The following is a 21,883-nucleotide window of genomic DNA, read 5'->3' as shown; positions in this document are numbered from 1 at the left end:
ATGCTCGACTTAAGCTCAAACACTCTCACAGTCCTCGCTGCTCGTGTCAGACAGAGCGTTGCATGGGTCGTGCAATCATTAATGCACTTATTGTTTTGGTGATTAATTCAATTAAGTAATGGCCCTCAGGTTTGAATAACGTTTACTTATGGCTTGGCCTACTGAGGATTACCTGAGGATTAAGTGTGGTGAGTGGTCACAATGGGTGCATGTGTGTGGGGAAATTCAATTCACACGTTCAGTTCAAAGAACTACTTGAAGCATTTGAACTTCGACTTATAACGCCGACACCATGCAGAATGTGACCTTTCACTTGGGGAAAAGTGGGACACTATGAGCCCCATGCATCGTTCTATCCAAGTTTCTGTTCCGCCATAATTACTTTTCTTCCTTTTAAGATTTAGGTCGGATGAGGAATGCAGTCTGATCTGTGAGAGCTGAGCAGCCGGCTGCCTAATAACTCGTGACTCCATTGTTAACTACTTTGCCCTTTGTGGCACATGAAGCTTTTCCAGCGTTTGAGGGCGGCAGCAGAAATAAGATTAGTGGCTCATATACAGTGGACTGGGTGCAATGTAGGTGGATATTGATTGCACATTTTCGCCAGACAATTGTGGTGCTGTGCACTTTGGGTATGTCCATACTTATTAAACAATGCCCCTGGTGAAAAATTATACACCTTTTTTTGCAATAAATCAGCTGCTGGCTTAGGTCAGTGGCATTTCCATTTCTTTAGATAAGTGCTGCCCTCCTGTGGTTGTTTGGGAAAACAGCACAGGTCTCACATGAAACAAAAAGAGGCATCCGAGTCGCTCTGGAACCAACCTAGTCTAATGGCGGCCCAGAGCCAACTTCATAGTGTGGTTCCACAAGAAACACTGAGAAAATACTAGAGAAAAACTTTTCTCTGTCCCTCAAAGATTCCTAAATACATTCCTACAGTAATCTGACAGGTTTGATAGCATTGATAGTTTTGTTTTCTAGTTTTTGTTAAAATTCTGTTAAAGGCAATGTGAGATGTTTGTGGGTCATATGACATATGTTTACCTTGTTTCAAAGAGAAACAAATGCCAACCTTTTTGATTTCATGCACTTTGCGATGACAAACGCGTTTATACATTATACTGAAGAGCTGCTGGACAATGTGAATTTCTTCCACGGGGCATCAATTAAGTATTTATCTATCTTTTTTTTTTTTATTTAAAATAGTTACAAATACTGTGCACTTTTTTTTACGCACTTTGACAGATATGACCTAAATAATTTTATTGGAAGTTATTTTATTATGTTTTAATGCACTTTTTGATGTACTATTTGTGCTCAACTGCTGCATGAAATGTCTGACCCAGCTGAATGTCTTGGTTTGAAAATGCGCCACAACCGAGTTTCTAATAGAATAGTTCTGCTGTAGAACATTTAGTATTTAAATGAAGCTTTATGCTATTGTTTCAACATGATACTCTTGAGGTTAAAGTTCCTGTATGGCAACAAAACCAATGAGATCGTGATGCGTCTACCTGGAAATAAGGTGGGGGTCTGAGGGGATGAAATCATTTCTCTTGGTGTGCAGTAGAATTTCTCTCGTCTCTCTGTCTACACTCCACACAATAGCAAGGACCTTAATTTCCCTACAACAGAATAAACAACGAACAAAGACGATCACTACATGACAAGACAAACTCAGACAACACTGTAAAAACACGAGTCTTAGACAAGTTCTTTTTATTTATTTTTTTTTTCTCACAAACAAAGTTTGTTTACAAAAAGGAACATCAAAAATAAAAATTGTACCTATCTATTGCATGTCATGCTGGCAGTTGGAACTACATGCAAAAACAACAAGAACATTGAGATCATTACTGTACAAAAAGACAATGGGGAAGATTTCAGGTCAAACAATTGAAAACCACTTGCATTAAAAAAAATACATAAAAAGGGTGCGGGTTTTTTTTTTTTTTTTTTTTTTCTCCAGATGTAGTCATGTGTATTTACATGAGACTTAAACCAGAGCACGAGACTATAAACCCAACTGGTCACAGAAGTTTGTGTGAAACCGCACAAATGTAGGGAAGAGCTTCACTGCTCTACGAGCTGGGGTGAAAGAACACGGTGAATTAAGGAACAAAATGGAAGCATAAAGATGACTGAGACCAGAAGCGTGCACACATATACAGTTAACATTAACAGGTTGATGCTCTTGCAACTAAAAGTCATGCTTCATCATTTGTGAGGAACACAATTAAACTACATGACATTTTATATTAAACTCAAAAACGCTGCATGATCCCTTTAGATTGAGTGTCCGTAAAAAGTGAGGTATATGGCTTAATTCTATTCATATTTTTCATGAGAAACAATAAGGAAGGTGGAGACGAATAGAATTTGGTGGCTTCCTTGATCACAGGTATGACAGGGCAACATCGTGCACGCAGACACTTCCACCAGTTCAGCTCCAATGAGGCGGCATAATTTAGCTCACTTTGTTTATACAAAATAAAAATGATGTGGAGCTCAGACAAGACAGAGACAAGAATAGTCGGTTGGTGGAGAGACAGCTGACTGTGGCAGTAGATGCATAATTTCAGGATGAAAGAAGTACAAAAAAAAAAATGTAAACAATATTGAAGCATGTGATCATAAATGAGTCAGTCTGTGTACTTTTGGTTTTGGATCCAGTGTTACAGATTTGTTGCAGGAAAATAAGCATTACAAGATTACATGTCTATCATCTAAATGAGCAGTGCTCTAAATCAAGAGTTTCGGGGGTCCTTTGTCGAAGGTGGTGGCATCTGGCACCACGTGGGCTGGTGTGTGTGTGTGTGTGTGTGTGTGTGTGTGTGTGTGTGTGCGTGTGCGTGTGTGTGTGTAGTGAAGGTTTTGGGATGGACTCATTCAGTGCTGACCTGCGTGGCCTGTATGTCAGCTGTCTGGTTGGTGGACTGAATGAACATTGGTTGCGTCAACTCTTGTCCTGCTGGCATTGTCACCTGCTGAATCTGATACAACTGCTGTGAAACAGAAAGAAAGGGTTTTTAATTGGAGCTGGATTTTATGAGGAGATTAAATATATAATATTGGGTTCATGAAGGTGCCGTTTAAGTTGCTTCTGGTATGAAACACCTTACTTGTTTGGATTACAAATTCTATTCAGGATCACAAAATACATGTCTATCTAAGAATGACTGTGCTTACTGTGACAATAACTGATTATAAGTTACTGATATTACGGCGTATCTTAGCCAGGAAGGAGAAAATTACAACTGTAACAGCACTGATTAGCAGCTTGATTGGTTAATACAAGAAATGATAGTAGAGTGCCACCTGGCAGCAAAAACAAATACAGAACTAAATGTGCAGCATATCTGTGGCAGTTGTTACCTGTCCGTCAGTAAACTGGTTGAATTGCTGTTGTCCTTGCTGTACCTCCGCCTGTGTGATCTGAAAACAAAACCATTTTTAATAAAAGAAACAATTGAACGATGTAAATGTGTGGTTTACTGGATAGTTTCCTTTCTGAGTGCGACTTTTTGCTGCTACCGTGTATACCTGCTGGGCATTAGCAAGTGTCTGAATCTGTCCTTGGACCACTTGTGCTCCAGAGACAGGCTGGGCGAGACGGATGTACTGTAGCTGGCCCGTGTTTAGTTGCACCTGCACTCAAGCAACACAAGAGGGAGACAAAGCGTAGTTGAGGCGAAAAGGTCATTCCAATGCAGAGGTCACAGCCATTTTCCTTCTCTAAACAGCAGCAGCAAGAAGAATCAATCGCTCAATTTATAAAGGTTACAAACTGTATGTCAAACAATGAAGGATGGAGTGTTTTGTGTTGTTTTTTTCAAAAAACACCATGTTTGTGCAGTCCCACTACTCCACCGAGCAACAAACACAGAATCTTTCCATATGTGTTAACCAAATCCTGAAATGCACAGCGTGACCTTCTTTGCTCTGTTAACACCATCGTTCCCAGTATTATGCGTTACAGCATGGTGTCCTTTCTCACCGGGATTTGCTGGATCTCTCCCGTGTTGGTGATGATCTGTTGCATGACCTGCATGGTCTGGCCCTGGGCTGTTTGAGCCTGACCCTGAGCGGCCTGGACAATCTGTACCTGTTGGCCCTCACCCACCTGCATGGTCACTGGTGCACTCTGACAGAGGGAAAAAAAAGAAGAGACAGAAAAGGAAAGGTTAAAACAGAGAGCAAGAAAAACGAGGAGACAAAGGCACAGCATACGCTGTAAAGCGTAAAGATCACCAACTTCCCTGTAACGTGACTTTAACCAGAAGCATGAAGCTCATGTGTCTTTAAATATCACACAAATCTATTGTCAGCAGTCAGACGCAAAGGACGAGGGGACATAAGGTGACAATGCAGCTTTTGAGACGTCTCTTTCTCTCCTGTCTGACACACTATCCAGGAGGAGAGGCCACCTGATCTCAGGCTGCATCCATCAGTGCAAACCTCAGTCATTTGAGCAGGACAGAGCTCACAGGCAACGGGCAACCAGTGTTGTGGAGTGTGTGTGTGTGTGTGTGTGTGTGTGTGAGTGGGAGTTTGTGTGTGGGGTTAATGAACATACAAATGCTTGTGTGCATGAGTGTTTACCGTGATGGGTGTGCCCTGTGATTGCAACTGCACTTGTTGCAACTGCTGCATGGTGGCACCTTGCAGCATCTGATGGCCGACGGGATAGAATGAGAAAATGAGACAAAGACACACAGTGAGAAAGCAGCGACAACTGAACGCATGAATAAGCACGTGTGGGGTGTGTATACATTGAAAGCTTTAATGCCAATGCAGTGACATTAGCCCTAAATGACACCTAACATCAGGGTATAGATGAGGTTTTTAAAATGCATGTACCTCACAGTGATGTTAGCAGTGGCATACATTAAAGCAACTAAGGTTTTCAAAAAGTACAAATGACAAAGTTGGTGAGCTAACAGAAAAATGACACAACAGTGACAACTAGTGACACTGGAAGCTCTGCATACTGATGCACGGATACACAGGGATAGCACTGTTCACTATTTTAAATCTCTACACCTTTTTTGTTCTTTAAACCTCCAAATTCCAACACCAACAATTGAATCCAGACTAAACCTGAAGTTGACAGGATCTTGAACTCTGAGCAATTCAGAGAAGGTGGATAGCAGGTAAGCTATCAGGGAGGATATAAACCAGATACCTTTAATTGTTTTCATTTTCCCTTGCTACCTTGAGGCCTGACTGTTAAGGAGTTACCTCGTAAATAGGCGTCAATTAGGTCTGTGTAAGGTGAGCATACTCTCAGCAGCAGCAGAAGCATTGGTGAATCAGTACAGTTCTATACGACTATGACAGCTCAGCTAAAGGCAGTCTGCTGAAGCAGCATGAAGAACCACGGCAGCACAGCACAGCTACATGACGTAAAGAGACAGTGTGGAGAGACATGTTGCCTTGGAGCATAAGCAGTAGGAGAAGAATGCCCGAGTTCCTAATTGTGCATTAATATGATCTTACTGTGAAGTGAAACAGTGCTGAACTCTGTACACTCACTCGTCTTTGTAAGAGTGCATGCTCAGTTTTCTATGCTTGTGAGGATATTTTGGCCAGTCCTGACGAACAGGTTAAAAACTGGGTAAGGTAAGGAATTATATCCTCACAACTATACAGAGATAGTTGTGTCGGTGAGTGAGTTGATGAGGAAGAGCAGTAAAGTCATAAAAAGTGTTTGATAACTAACTTTTACTGCTTACTTCATTTCATTCAGGTGGCGCTGCTCAGTGGCAACATGGACACAGAGTTGCTATTGTGTGGTCTGAAAAACGTTATGACCGCACTATTGGCAATGTGCAACTCATGGTATTTGTTTCAGCAATTCAGTGCAAAGAGGCCAACCCTCACTCACAAGCCTTTTGCAGTATGCTTTCATTTTGAAGCTGCTTGTCTAAATTATGGCATGTCCTGTGTACCCTGAAGTGCTTTGCGGTAAACTTCGAGGAGAAGACCATCTTGGAACAAGGTCTTAGCAGTACCTGTCCTTGTTGAGGCTGTGCGATGATGATCTGTCCAGGTTGGATGGTCGTAGCCGTTTGTGCCCCAGGTTGCTGACCTTGTGCTCCCTGCACCTGTACAGCTCCTGGCTGTTGGGCCAAGGTGAAGTAGTACTGCACCGGTTCTGCTGGAGCTACTGACTGACGCATCTCCTCCTGAAGGCGAGGCATAAAACAAATGCTTGTAAACACACACACACACACGCATCGGAGATGGCCTATCAGTCTATTACATCTCCATGAATTATTTTTGCAGGTGTAACAGTAGAGAAGAGCCAGTGTGATAAATAACTGATGGGATGTGGCTGGGAAGGAGTAATGCAATCTGTAGGTAAGCTCCATTACAGGCTTCATACGGTCAATACCATACACTGCAGGCCTGGACCTCGCAAGGTGGAATGTAGTGATAGTTTCACTCTGATGAGCTAGGAGTAATCTACATGATAAAACTGTATTAAATGTTTGTAACTCCAGTGTAATATACATTTGTTTTCCAGAAAATGAATTGTCAGTCAACATACTTTGTAACTAAGCAGGACTTCATCTTGATGAGGTTTTTCCATCACCAGGAGCGTAAACACCCCTCTCCCAGCTCCATGACAACACAGCTGAGAGTGTAGGATGTTTACATGCCTGGAGACGGTCTACTTGACAACTCATTTTTAAATATCCCCACTCTCCATCTGGTATGCAATTTATTATACCGCACATCAAATGTTCTTCTTCAGCAAAACAACATGAAATGCTGCTGTGTTTTAAAAACTTCCAAGGAAGAAACATGTTTGGAGTCTTTATAGTTACAGTTCTAACTATAACCTACTATATGATACAACTAGTAGCCATGCTGAGGTTAGTGTTGGCTGTCAGAGGCAACAAGGTGCTGCAAACATCCGACTGAAAGCCCTCAGTGTCCAAATCCCAGCTTCCAGTCAAGGATGTTTACAGCCCCTCCACATTGCCAACAATTGAAAAACTCAAAAAGGATCAGCTTCTACTGTAACTTTACTCTGCATGCCAGCACTTTGGATAGACCAACATTTTGACTTGTACTGCAAGTTGAGAGACGACCCTGGAAGTGTATGCATCTCTACCTGTCGTTTTGGGGGCTTCAGGTCATCCCGAGGCACGATGTCAATCAGGAAGTCAAACTGGTCAAACTTTGTTATTGCCATGGCAATGTCGTTCCTCTGCAAACACAACAGATGGACAAGGTTAAAAGATGGGGTCAGAGTTTAATTAAGCAAACTCAATATATGCAGCAACCTATATATAAACATGCCACAGTGCATATGGTCAACTCTCTCAAAATAGCCACACAAGAGGCAACATGCGTGTAGCTACTTGTGTGTTCATTCTTTGACAGTAAATAAATAATATTTTGGTTTTAAACCATTGGTCAGTCTCAACATGTCACCTTGACCAACAGTTTTGGGCACATTTTCTTATAACAAATAACCTTATACTGTAAGCTTGATATTCAAACTAGCAATTAGTAGCAGTCCTTTACATATTTTAACCATAGATCAGGGCAAATGGGTGAATAAACCCAAGCTGCTATATTTAAACAAACACTCTGCTGCTATACACCTTCCTATATCCATAGCAGTGTGCTATCTCTGTGGAATTTTCCACAGGATATTGGCTGTCGGGACCCCCATTGTGGCCCTCCCTGCACTGCTGTCTATTTATAGTGGCTTGATTAATATCTGGTAACACCAGGTCACATCTACACTTGTTCTATTGATGAGCGTTGCTATGGTGACCCCAATTGGCGTGCCCACTTCACGATAGGATTCAGGCTATTCGTATGTGTGTGTATGTGCGAACACATGGAAAGGGATGAAAAAAACTATTTGCACATTCATGAAGTGAAGCGTCGCAAGTTCCATCTGTTGTATAAATGCAATTAACACGTAAACCTGCATAGTAAGTATACTTTACCTACACAGACAATGAGGGGTTACAATGGAAAGTTTTGTGCTTTAACGACTACAAACCAAGACAACAGAAAAGCGAATAACCTTCCCAAGTAGGCCTTCAATATAAGACTTCTTTTTTTTCCAGCCTCTTTTTTTTACCTGCATTGGAATACACATATATCCATGGGCTGCTAATCTCTCATAGGTATGTGAATGGATAAAGTGGACTTAAGGGCTTTCATGTTCTGCTGCACAGTTTTTTCCCTCTTGACATCCAGGTGAGACAAAGCCTCTAGCCTGGTTTTCCCAGCTGATCCCTCAGCACTCATCAACCCTCTGCTTCCTTTCCCTTTGTATCATCCCAGAGTCCATCTTATTCAACTTTGGGACAGTAGTGCAGACAAAATGGCACCAGCGGGAAATGTGGGTCACCAGCAGATGCCTGGCTTTGTTTTTAAAGTCAGTAGCGGGAGAAAGAACTAAAGAGAGGGATAGTTCTCAAGGGGATTCTAGTATGGAGCCTCTCCTTGTGTATGCACACAGACACAAAGTAAATAAAAAAGCGACAAACCAAAAAGACAAGGTGTGGGAGAAGATTTAAAAAAGAAAAACGGGTGGCAAAACAAGCATGTGCACAAAAGGAGGAATGACTACATCGTAAAGAAACATATCTGCGAGAATGAGTGTAAGGCGACAGTGGGGAGAGCGAAAGGGAGAGGTTGAAAACTGACAGGTCAGTCGACGTAAAGTGCATTAAAGGGAGATTTGATCGAGGTAAAACAAGTAACTGACCTGCAGCGTGCGTCTCTTGTTGTCCTCGGTGTGAATCCATGCTCTGAGGGTGAGCTCTGTGATGAAGATCTGAGCTGCCCTGGCAAACAAGACTGGAGCCTCTGCACTAATCATCTACATAAAGGAGATGGAATTACACTTGATTAAATATACCTGTAGGCTAGATAACATCAAGCACACATCGTTCACAGTTGCTGCAAAAATATATACTATATTGCACAAGCCTAAAACACTACTCAAAGAGACTGTATTTTATTAGTTACAAGCCACATTCAAACCCGTATTTATCCCTAACGACTTAGGAGTGCTTAACTGCCACTTCTTCACCCTGAGAGCCATTCAATGATTACATAACATAGTGTTTCCACATTACTCACATGTGCTTGCATACATGCAGTGAAAATGAATAGATCAGAGCTGACAGCAGGATCTTGTCTTCAGAAATGTTAGCGAGCTCCCAATCTCGTTACCACTTTAAGCTGCTGCTTAACTAAGGGGATAGTGCACTTGACATGACAGGACACAAACGCACTCCAAGACTTTATCTTTAGAGACCATGAACAGTGCCGACTGATATTCTGAAGCAACAGGTGAAACAATAAAATGATGTAATGTGGAGTAACCTTCGACATGTTAGAAGATAGGGACAGGTAGGTTCCTCTGAATAGATCTTGTGGCCACAAAAAAGCAGGGACTGCAAAGAATAATAAGGTCTTGGTATCGAGATGTGCTTGAATTAAATTTCAGATTGTTGGTTTTTTATTTTATTGAAAATGCTTTTACGCATACACAAGGTCTTACAGTACTAGTTAGCCAGAGGCAAACAGAGGCGTCTTTTAAAAAGAGTTTGAGTCGGTCGGTTATATCCTATTTTTTGCAAAATGATATGTGCAGCTACAAAATATGTTTTATAATTTCCTGTAATGATGCCTTAGTCGTCCTGATACCCCGATGCTGATTTGATATAAATAAGTGACTTAACAACAGCAATTAGGTAGTTGTGGAACAATTTATATTTTTTCCATTGTAAAGTAATCTTTACTGTTAAATCCAGAAGGCTACAAAAGGTACAAAAAGTGGTCTGACAAAACATGGCCACAATACGCAATGTTATCACTATGCTATGAGGCATTGGCAGTGATAATAATCATTCTCTCATTAGAGTAATTTATTTAGGCGCTCCTCTTACTTTGACATCCTCATCCAGCTTCATGATTTTCTTGATTCGAGCCAGGGGAAGCTCCTGTACACGGAAATCCTTCTGAAAGGAACCAAAAAGGGTCAGTTACAGAAAAATAGATCACAGTTACAGTGTCTACAATTAACTTTGTTTGAAACCATATAAAACCACTCAATCTGTAATGAATATTTTATTTATATTTAAAATATTTTATTTGCATACCATAGTCAGGTTCCTGATCTCTTCCATAACCCGAGGCCAGAAGGACTGCAAGGTTTGCTGGGCATCGCTGCCCGCAGCTCCAAACGTGTCTGTAGACATCTCCTACTTTGCTGCATGGACGGATGATGAGGAGGAGAAAGGAAGAAACAAAATGTCAATGATTAGAAAATGATGGAACAATGACACCAAGACAGGACAATCATTAAGTTGGGAGGACACAAACTAAAGTGTCAGTCCTCTGTATCAGTGACAGCCCAGTGCCCAGAGCTCTTTTCCTTTTTCAGAAACACTTACAGTCTACAATTATATTACAGTGAAATCTAAAATAGATCCCCAACAGGTTTCTATTCTTGTCCTTATAGGATGTTGACATGTCCATGAACCCAACACCAGACTGGTGGTACATTCCCTGATTATGAATGGCGCTGTTCACCTTCAGCACATAGCTGCAGCGCCGCCTCCTGCAAACATTAATGTCATGTGCAAGTCAATTGCTGCTGGCGACACAATGCAGTGAGGACACGTGTTTGTGTCATAGGGAAACAAGGGAATCATCTAACAACCTCCCTTAGGTCCTAGCTCCTAAGGGATGCACAGATGAAGATATGTGGTCACAAACTACTAAAAAGTTTTAAACCTAAATAAACCAATTTTTATACAAGTAAATATAAAAGCTTGCTTCTGCAAGGGGACTTGACAGTTTGAAAGATGATCCAGCAGGTTACTATGGTATGCCAGGAATCTGCTAGGGGAATATTGGCCTGCCTGTGCATGCCGAGCCTGGTGTGTCTGGATCGCTCTCTTTCACTCTCTGCCTTTCCTCCCTACCTCAGTGGATTGAGCAGCAAGGAGAAGAAAATGAAACAGGGGCTACAGAACAAGAGATAAAGTGTGTAGAGTTACTCAAGAGAGACAGAGAGTGTTTGTGAATGTTACTGAGCAAGGGGTAGGGTCTTGTCCAAGTCGGCATTAACTCAGTGCTGAGACAAAGTGCCAAAGGCTTTAATAGGAGGAGGTAAGAGACAGACAGGGCTGACATACTGCTGTGCAAACTAGATATGTGGGTCAAAGAAGACTGAAAGAGAGACACAGAGATATGACAGAGTATAAAAAGAGTATAAGAGTATAAGAAGGATGGGGAATCTTTTTATTTTCACATTCTTGGGCAACAACCATGAATGTAGCCAGCACCACTCCAACTGACAGATGAATACAATACAAAGAGACAGCCATTCAAACACCATCTATGGTTTCCCACTTTAGCTTCAGTTACGGCAGTGAAGAGGATTGTTTTGACTTTCAGCCGACATTAGCTCCTTTATTCTTACCAGTTAAGTGAAGCTGTAAATATTTTACACGGTTAAATTAGAAATTCAGAACACAACGTCTCAACCTGATTGAGTTTAAAAAAAAAAAAGAAATCTGTTTATAAGAAGCGCCGTTGCACTGCTCCTGCTCTGTTGTTCAGTTTGAGACAGAAAGTAACCTAAACCGATGAGACAGAATGGCAGTGGGTGTGGCTTTATATAAATCAATCGGGCTGCTTGTGGCTATGACATGTCAGGCTACATTGACCTTGACAATGTCTCCCCTTCTCTGTCTGATGCTCCAGTGTACAGCTTCGTTTCAAGGGTGACTGAAATGTTGTAGTCACTGGAACAACCCCAGCATTCCATGGGGCAGGAATGACTGTGACTGATGGGAATTGGCGTTATACCTCATCTGCTAAATGGGTGAACTGATAGCAACCACTTCTTTTAAAGTCACATTGCAGAATCACGACCAAGCAAAGGTTGAACAAAATAAACTCAATGACAACCATTTGTTTTTCAAGCTAAACGGCATTTGACCACCCACATCACTTGTGATCATTTTGAAAAACACATCTTTGTCTATCTCAGTTGTCTGCCTGATTGTATGGCTCTCTCTACCAGGGTAGTCTGGTAAAAATAAATGATTAGGCATTTCATTTAACAGCATTATAACAAGCATCAGACTAATTACCATGGTAACAACAGTGGGGAGGATAGGTGCAAAACTAAACTAGCAGATGATTCAATTGATATAAAAAATGACTACCATGCACAAGGCGCCACAGTCTGCTCTCTCATGTACAGTATACATCACGTCTCTTACACTGCCTTAAATGCCTGCCTCTCATATAAAAATATTGCAGACAGCTGTTCTTAAATCAGACAGACCCCAACCCCCCTCTCTCTGACCCTGTGAACTTCAACATAAAAAAGACACTGCCACATACTAACCGCAGCAGCAGTGGGTGGATGGGAGTAACAAGCAAGTGTTATGAGAGACAGGCTGAAGTGTGAGAGTCAAAAATAAAAGAACATATGAATATGTGTCAAAATGTCCCCAAGTGTTGCTACTGCAGCATGTGCATTTTTTTTTTTGGACTGACAAAGAGACCAGGTTTATGCTCTGCCAGCTCAAATAATTGAATATTTTAAAGTTCATGGATACTTGGAAGGGTGCTTGACATACTACAACTATTCTCCAGCATAAGTAGTTTTAGTCTGTGACGTAATAGGTCACCCAGAAAATAGCCAACACTAACAAGCAAAACGGGGACATATCCCACCTAGCCCAGCAGAGGCGGACACACTTCATAAAATTAGTAAATTCCCCACTCATGTGTGTATACTGAGACAAGGACAAGAGACCAATTAAAGGACCGAGAGTAGCCGCAACCATAGCACTTAACTGTGCATGGAAACACACAGCCTGAACCAATGTTGCCATATTTAACAAGGTTTTCCATCAATGGAATGTTTGTGAGCGAGAAAATATCTTGACACAAAAGTGCAGAACATTTTATCTTCTGCAGACTGTATGCAACACCTTCTATGGTCCGAGTCTGGTCTCGTCAAATACGTAACCACTGAGAAGGGCGATCCACTACACAAATAAAATCAATTTCATTATGAAACTCCCTGGGAGCTAATAAAAGTTAACATTATGAAGGGCGTAAATGTTGAACCCTGACGTTGATATCAGAGCAAGCCAGAGTTCACATGGTTTACTGTATCTGCAGTGATACAGTAAGTACCATTTGCTTCTGTAGTTCAAGTTCAGATCTTCAGTCTATGCTAGGTTTGAAGTTTAGATCCAGCTCACTTCCTGCTAACTGTTGTCAGCAATGCAAGTTGCTCTAGATAAATGCTTTGAATGTTCTCTGCTTTCATGTCATCTTTTCTTTTTATAATGAACTGCATCATTCGCCATAAAAATGACAAGCTCATCTATGCTGTTGGTCGTCTTTGCTGCTCTATTAGGATACGCCGTGTTCTGCCCTATCCATCTCTCCTCTTCCCTGCGGTTCTGTTGTCCTTGATTAGGTCATAGTGACAGAGAGATGCTGGTGTTGGGTTTCGTACGAACCAAGCTCTGTGTGTATGTGTGTGTGTATCTTTGAGGACAAATGTGATGTCTGTGCTTTGTCAACATTTTCTAACACAGCAACTTGCTCTTCCTCTTTCAGCAGCTCTATATCTGTCTCTTCTCTAATACTTCCCATTGCTCTTTGTCACTCATAGCTGTGCTTTTCCTCTTCCTGTCATACTTACTTTCACCTGATCCCTCTCTTCTAACTTCCCTTGGAAAGTCAATGTTGCTCTACTTGCAGCAGCTGAATCAGCGCTAACGTTCTCCCGGTTCTGCTCTCTCAGCCCTCCCTCCCTGTTACGCTTACTGGCACGTCACATCGAGTAGGCACTTAAAGCAGCGACTCACGGCGACTCACTCCAACTCTGAGATCACACAACTTTACTAACATGAGCCTTTAATTCCGTCCAAACAATCCTGATAGGACTTTGGATCAGTGCAGACAGACAGTCAAAATAACAGAAAAAGATTCAGTTAAACATACACTTATTGATTTATATGTTTAGAGGAGGAAAACAAAATTTTCTGCAAGCAATTCCACATGTCATTGGAAAAGATACTACAGTTAAGCAAATCAATGAAGGTGAAATGTTACATTCCCCCAAAGATCAACTAACAATTGATGTAAAGCTTGTTTAGTTTTGCCAAGTGTCATTGGCAGATAATGAGGCATGGCAGTCTGGGTCAACCTGAGGGCCTATAGAGCTCCAGTAGCTGACAACACACAACCCACTTGCGCAACAGAAGGATGCTCATCTCTTTGCCGAGATAGTGTATAACTGTTGTGCCGTTGGATACCAAAATGGTGGGGACAAATATAGGGGAGAGCATTTTACCATATTTGCAAATATCCCATGAGGCAGCAGGTGTGTATCACTGCTATAAAATGACCTCAAGCTAGATGGAGCAATGGGAGCCCACAGGCAACAGATTCTGCTTGTGCAGTGATCATTTTGTATCCGATACAGAATCCAATGCTTACTAGCTTTAATACCTTGTTTATTTTATATTCTTTCCTTGCAATGTCTCGCAAAGTGTTCCTTGAAGTAGGGTGAGGGAAAGTGTATCAGTATTATCAGAAAGTTATAAATGTCAGAATACTGCAGGTCTGGAATAGTGACTGCTCCAGCTATTTCCACACTTGTGAAAAGCACCATGGGGATATTGAGTCAGATTTATTCAGTCAGTGAGATATTGATCAATCTCCATGGATTTTAAGTGTGCAGTGAACTCTTTACACTATATGCTTTTTCTGCAACCATGGCGGCGTAAACAAACTGAGTCACGTGATATCTGGACACAGCCACACACAAAAACACAGAGAGATACGTCAAAGCAAGCAGGTGGATGAGTAACCCTCTACAAGCATGTTCAAGTCTCACTGACAAACTGACTTTCATTACATACATATGATTTTCCTACAGTGCTTTAAATAACTGTATGTCACATAGCTCTTTTTACAAAGACTGGTGAATGTTCTTCAACATGGATGAAAAAATTGCACATGTTTGTGGTGACAAAAGAAAAGGAGGGCAAATTAAAAACAAGTGAATAAAAGAGACAAAAATAACTATACAGTCCGACCTTAAAGCACCCCTCCACACACGCATCCAGCTGTACAAAGATCAAATATGCAACCACATGGATGGATATCACTGTTTCATTTTAAATTATGATATCAGGTGAAAGACATTTTTAAATACCAGCCATGTGTTGAGTTTTGCTGCTCTCTTGAGCAAGAAGTCAGTTTTCCACAGGCTGCTGTGTCAAACTGTCAGTCATGCAGAAAGGACTGTTCTGCAGGAAGGTCAATAAAGGTCAATGTCTGCTTGGATTGCTGGCTTCCTAAGCAGAAAGAAAATAAATGCAACTCTGTTTACAACAAATGCATCACTATAGCATATCAATAATCCACTGACAGATAGCAACAAATGTCATGCTAACAATCGATATGAATGATGACATAAAAGAAAAGGAAGTAAATTTACAAATCTTGTTCTATGAAAGTGTTTACATTGATGAACCAATCACAAATGGTTACATCATACAGTGTAAATGATTTACTCAGGCAAAACAAAAAACTAGAATTTCCCAGCCAGGAATTACAGATTAACTACTGCAAAACGCACATTTTCACAGAGGCCATTACAAATGTTTTGGGATTAAAAGCATACAGACAGCTTTATAATGACAGATGTGCTCTCTTGTGACCTGCAGTGTAACATCCTTTTGGCTGGAGAAGAACTGACCCAGCCAACCAACCAGAGCTGCAAACTTTGCCCTTGGTTCTGCTTCAAGCCAACTCCAGGAAGTGCTAGTCACTGATCTCCCAAGGTCATTCAACAGAGGAGAAAGAGAGAGAGAACAGAAAGGGAGGAGGGAGAGAGAGGGAGAGAGAGGGAGAGAGAGAGAGAGAGCGCACCAGATGAAAGAGAAACGGGGAGGGAAAGGGGGCGATAGAAAAGGACAGGTTTTTCAACTTTCACTGCACCACTTAAGTGACCCCAGTGGTTCAGGCTATGTACTTTGTAAGAAGCTTAGTGAAAACATCACATACTTAACATATTAGATGTGTTCTGTATCCCAGTTTGAGTTTTGCTTCTCATCTCCTGCAACATTTTCTTCTCAGTGCTGACAGAGAGACTGCAGGGAGCCAATATCACATTCCTGTGACCTTCATCCACTGCTAAGCCCAGTCCCTAACGTCTAAGTGGGCAGGGCTTAAAGCTACCTGCATATTACATACTGGAATACATCTGACTCACCCCCACACACACTGTCCTTGGTGACAATGGGACACATGTAAAAACAGAGAGGAGGCAAGGACAAAAGTGCACACCGGTAGTTGTGGTCACTTTAGTGATAAGAATAAATGCCTAGTTATGGCTGAGTGGTTTGCGCATTTCGTGTGTCCCCCCCACAAGCTACGGTACGACAGAGGGCACAAATTATATTCAAATCTCATGCAGCAGCCAGGCCTGGGATTTGGCAGCAAGGGCTTCAACTTAAGTTTATTTTTAGTCTCCCTCTCTGTCTCTCTCAAACACACTCTCTCACTCTTTATCCCCAATGGGACTTTGTTTTGTCAAAGGGACCAATGGAAACTTTCAATGAAGAAGCAAGAGAAGGGAGAGAAAGAAAATCAGTCAGAGGCAAGTGAGAACAGAGGCACCCTCCAAAGATTCCATCAGAAGAGATCAGATCAAACCATTAGCCTCCTCTGGCCCTGAAGTTGACAGACTCGCAGTATGTCCCATCTGGGCATCTGGCCCTGTCAGGGAAGGGAAGGGTCCTGAGGTCATTGCAACCAGCTGCACCTCCACCCCTGGAGACCCCTGACACCAACAATGACACCAACACAGAGAAATATCCTCCACATAAATCAAATCTCTTTTCAAACACTGATGTGACCTTCACTGCTGAGATCTGCATTACTGTCGGAAGCTAACATATAAACATTGACGTCACATTGAAAAAAGCAACGGCTATGTGAGCATCCTGAAGTACAGTGGCCTTCAATAGATCAATATCACCAAGGCAGTGAAGCACAACTAAGAAAATGCTGACGTCTGGCAGCTATGTACTTACATGTGCCCAATGACAAGACGAGTGCTCAAGTATTTGTCAAAATACAATGACCATCAAAGGCAGAGAGACCATACTATATTGTTTCTTTGAGGATAAAAAAAACATGTGACAAAAATGCTGATAATATTTAAAAGGTTCTGTTACCAGCATCAATGTTGTTGCGAAGTGGCAACAGAAGGGCATAGATGAGAGGTAAACACACAAAAGACAAAAAGCTCAACTTCTGTCTTCCGAGGAGAGTACTACAGGACGGGGGGGGGGGGCTGTAAAGGACAGACACTGCCTCATCACTGCAGACCATGATGGAGAGAGACATCAAAAAGTGAACAGTGGAGAGGACTTTATTCAGAAAATCTGCACTAAACCAACTTGACAAGTCTCTTTAACTGTGTGTGTTTTTAGCAATTGGACTTACCCCTGTGCCCTTCATGGTGAGTGGTCTACCCTGTTGGAGCAGAGCAGCACACAGGGAAACGAAAAGCACTGTCCGAGTCTCCTTGGGAGCAGCAGCAGGAAGAAGAGGCACAGAGGCTGACAGAAAAACTCTCTCAAGCTCCTTCACTTCCTCTAGTCCCCTGATAGTATCAACAGACAAAAGGCACTTTGGCTCCACTGGATGGCTTTAAAAAGGTTCTCAGCCGGACAAACAGAGAAGAGCACCCCCCTCCCCTCTTTTACCCTCCCCCTTCTCTCTCCCTCTCTCCCTTTACACATTGCCCTGTCTCCTTCAGCAGCCCCCTGTGTCCTCCTCCTGCATAAACACACAGCCCCGTCTGTCCTGTTTCTTTTCTGAGCAAGTATCCTCAACTCGCTGACCTCTGTCTTTTTTACCCTTGTAACCCCTGTCTCTTGCTCTACAACCAGTGACCTGTGCATTTGTCTTTCAGCTGACCCCTGGCCCAGCACAGAGAAATTGGCATGGGGGGGATAGAAAGCTAGCACAGCAGCAGGCAACAGAGCAACAGCAGGCAAACAGTACAACTGCACTACCGTATTTCAGACTAAATTCTCTAGCCTCCTTCCCCTTTAACATTCAAGAGTAATCAATCTAGCATGCTACATGATACTCAAACCCCGCCTCCCACCCAGCTCCCACCTCTGTCCTACACTTGCAACCACTAATGAGAGAGGGTCCTTCTATACTATTGGATACTGCACACACCAATCAATTCTGACACATCCCCTGCTCCTCCCATTTCCTCCTCCCAACCCCCTTTTACAGACAGCCAACTTCCTGCTCTAAGTTACCTTGAGCTGCAGGATAGGGGTCAGGGAAAAGAAAAGAGGAAGAGAGAGAAGCGAGGAGAGTAGATGAAAAAGCGCAAATAAAGTTGTGGAAAGGTATGTGCGGGTGTGCTCATAGTGGCTTGCCTCAGCATGGTTTGTCCTCTCGCGATCCCTGGCTCTTCTGTGGCTGAACAGATGAGAAAGGCTCCACGGGCTGCTCTCTGACAACTGCTCTCTGCTTATTTACAATGTCAAACTAAATGTCTCCCTCCTCCCCGCCTTCTCCCTGCCGCGACAGGCTGACAGCACAGTGATGCAGGCAGCCACGCAGGCTCTCACTGGCTGAAAGAAGTGCCAGAATGGATGCCGCATGTTGCATCCACATGATTTAAAGTACAAAAGCATCCTAGGCAGACTAGCTGTCTCATACGTGTGCACCGGCATACAAGCCCATCCACACACATGCACCTTTTGTCCTTGCTTTCACATTCATCCTTGCTCTCAGCCACTGGTACACGTGACAGGCATCTAGCCTTTAACCAACCTACTTGTTATAATGATATTCATGAGCTAACACAGGAACAACAAAAACACACTCCATTTATGGTTACTCATTACTTGTTTAGAATATGAATTAGTTGGATCACATTTTAGTCAACATGGAACTTAGAAACCTTACTGCAATATTGAGGTGTCAAAGAAAATGGTGCTAAACAGATAATTGCGAAAAATAAAAAAGCACGAGTTGAATGGCAAGGAGCCAGAACAAAAAAAACAAAACGGATTTGATTGTCATCCTATTTGTGGATAAACACAGCTTAAGAGATAAGGGTAAAAGTCTATTAACAAAGACACTGTTGTTTTGACTCCAGAACCTCATTCACAGCAACTTCTAATATTAAAAATACATTTTAAAATACATTTTTAAAGTCAACAATAACAAACAATGACCTTCTTGTTCAAGGTTGCTTAACAAGATTGTAAAGGTTATAAGGTGAGTTAACACTAACTCTGGAATACCAAGACGGAGTACTAATGTGCTCTGCTCATGTGAAACATCCGTTGTTTTGATGCATCATTACCATATTAGTAATTTCAAGACAAGTCTAAGGCAATAGTGTGGACAAGGCATAGAACCTTATGGTATGAGGACATTTTGTAATTAGTACCTTTTTGTAGCTGCTACTTTGTACAAAGCATGGTTGCATGACCTAAAGCTTCATGTTGAAAATTACTGCAAATCTCAAAAGGTAGTGAGAAATACAACAGGCTTCAGAGAGAGGAAAAGAGAGCCCCATCAATGAAAAACCAAGAGTGGGAGGGGAACCGGAAGGATGGAGAAGGACAGAGAGGAGAGTTGTTACAGGATGGGAGGGGAGGAACAAGTGGAGTGAGGCACAAGAACAGGATAGAGACTCCAGAAACAAAGCTAAATGTTCCCTTTTCTATTTTAGAAGGGAGCATTGGGACTAGAGCAGGCATACTACAGCTATCCAGTTAATGATTACAGTGGAATAGCACAAAGATCCATCGCTTCGGTGTGGCACTAGGCCAGAACAGTTCTCTCTCTGTAGGTGCATTCTGGCTACCCAAAATGCTTCAGTAAGGACACCTGGCAAGGTCACCGTACAAATGAGACCTTCCCATGACCCACACTGCCCGTAGCAGGGACATGTTTGCTCACTCTGATGCTTGTTTAGAGATAAACCTCTACCATGAGTTTCATAAATACAGCGCACCCTCCGGGTAATCTGGCTGCTTTGTGTGCATACATAAATACGTGACTACATGTTATCTGACTGGTTTTCCCTGTGTTATAAATGCAACTCATTCAGTCATTTAAATATAATTTGCCATTCATATTAAAAGATTATAAAAATCATCAATCAAATAAATGAAGAACATTGGAATATTAATTTAAATATAAAACAATCCTGACGTAAATGTAGTTGTATAAGAGGCTGCATCTTTGAACCTCATGTTCACTGGGGGATATAAACAGAGGGTTTTTTTTGACTGAATGAGAGACAAGTACATTTCTAATAGGCCAAATGCATTTAATCTTCCGTACATATCAGGAAGAAAATGCAGTCAAAGCACTTGAGTGCAGCTTGGTGACTGTCCCGTCTCCAGTATAATATTTCATTATTTAAGCGTCATAGGATATGTCAAGGTTTATCAAGGTGAGGAGATTTGCCAATACTTAGCCGTGTGAGAAAACAAAGACACGATTGATATTAACAATATCCATTAATAATTTACTAGGCATGGGACAACTTGGACGTACCAGACTTTATACAGTGTCGCACGCTGATTAGGTCGCTAAATTTCAAATTAAGGATAACAAAGTGGCTAGCTGATGACAACGGAACCAACGCAACATTCCCAGGGTATCAAGTGGAAGCGAGATCATTTTTAATCATTACTCTTAGCTGTCGCTAAAAGGTAAAACACTGAAATGCACTTAAGCCTTGTAACATAACGGCCAAGTAACACTTTTGACATCTACACGAAAAGCATACATTTTAGCGTCACGGTAGTGCTACTGACTGTGGCTCGGTGCTGACGTTGTTAAGTTATTGTTAGCTTGCTAGTGATGCACATTGCCGACTGCTGTGCAGGTAATGTAGATAATTACAATCACACCATAGACAATGCGTCCTGACACCAAATGAAAGTTTGCAAAGCTTTCCAGAGCTTGGAAGAACCAGTCTAACCAATAAAGACAACGTTTGGATCTGTCCTTCAGACCAATCAAACCTCGAACTAGATTCCACCAATCAAGGTTTTTAGGGCTAAGTTCGTTCTGCAACTGACGCCATTCGGGGCCCAGTCAAAGTGGCCACTCCATCCAACTATCACACCGACAAGAGCCAACATGGTGGACAGTATGCATCGGTTTCCTGACCACCCGTGATCCCTTCAGCGGGCCACCAATAAGCGCCTCAGACAGCGGGGAGGGAAATGGCGCCTATGTTCATCTTCCAAAACAATCGTCTATTGGTCAAGAACGGCAAATGAAATGAAGTGACCATGATTGCCTCTACTTTGACACGGCACGGGCCAATTTACGTAAACGTTTTACAAACAATATGAATTTGAATGTCTTACTCACTCTGTTTTACGGGTTCGAAGAGAAGTCTCGACTCGGCGTAATAATTAATTTATTTAGCTAGCACTGGGAAACAAGATGGCTGCTGCTGTTGGAACCGGAAGGAGCTGCACGCATGAACGTGATGACGTTATAGGTTCCTCGAGCGGCAGTTCAAATAATGTGTGAATCTAACCTTTTAGCAATAAAAATGTTTTAAAACTCATATATATATATATATATATATATATATACAAACATATATATACACATATAAACATATACATATATATATATATATAAACATATATAAACATATATGAGAATCTGTTACCAATCATTTTCTTAATCATATATTAAACGCACGCACACTTGACAATTAAATAAGGTATTTTATATGCATATCCGTGTGTGTAACAGTATTATAATA

General features: G+C 41.8%; 1 protein-coding gene across 6 annotated transcripts; it reads right to left on the bottom strand.

Annotated features, from left to right (window-relative positions):
* Positions 1 to 1,705: 1,705 nt before the first annotated feature.
* nfyc (nuclear transcription factor Y, gamma) lies at positions 1,706 to 21,600 on the bottom strand. 6 transcript variants are annotated; one of them, XM_058618954.1, is made up of 11 exons: positions 21,478 to 21,599; positions 10,149 to 10,258; positions 9,936 to 10,007; positions 8,747 to 8,860; positions 7,127 to 7,222; positions 6,018 to 6,191; positions 4,606 to 4,674; positions 4,001 to 4,147; positions 3,538 to 3,651; positions 3,379 to 3,438; positions 1,706 to 3,008 (listed from the first exon to the last, which is right to left on the bottom strand). In XM_058618954.1, exons 2-11 carry the CDS (start codon positions 10,245 to 10,247, stop codon positions 2,889 to 2,891), a joined length of 1,065 nt encoding a protein of 354 aa, XP_058474937.1. In that variant the 5' UTR covers positions 10,248 to 10,258; positions 21,478 to 21,599; the 3' UTR covers positions 1,706 to 2,888. The 6 variants fall into 6 exon arrangements, with proteins under 6 accessions (XP_058474937.1, XP_058474939.1, XP_058474941.1 ...); XM_058618956.1 differs by having other exon boundaries at positions 3,547 to 3,651; XM_058618958.1 differs by having other exon boundaries at positions 3,547 to 3,651; positions 9,936 to 10,004.
* Positions 21,601 to 21,883: the final 283 nt, after the last annotated feature.

Source organism: Solea solea, chromosome 20 (assembly GCF_958295425.1).
Source record: "Solea solea chromosome 20, fSolSol10.1, whole genome shotgun sequence".
Lineage (NCBI taxonomy): Eukaryota > Metazoa > Chordata > Actinopteri > Pleuronectiformes > Soleidae > Solea > Solea solea.
This window is presented reverse-complemented; position numbering and strand designations above follow the sequence as displayed.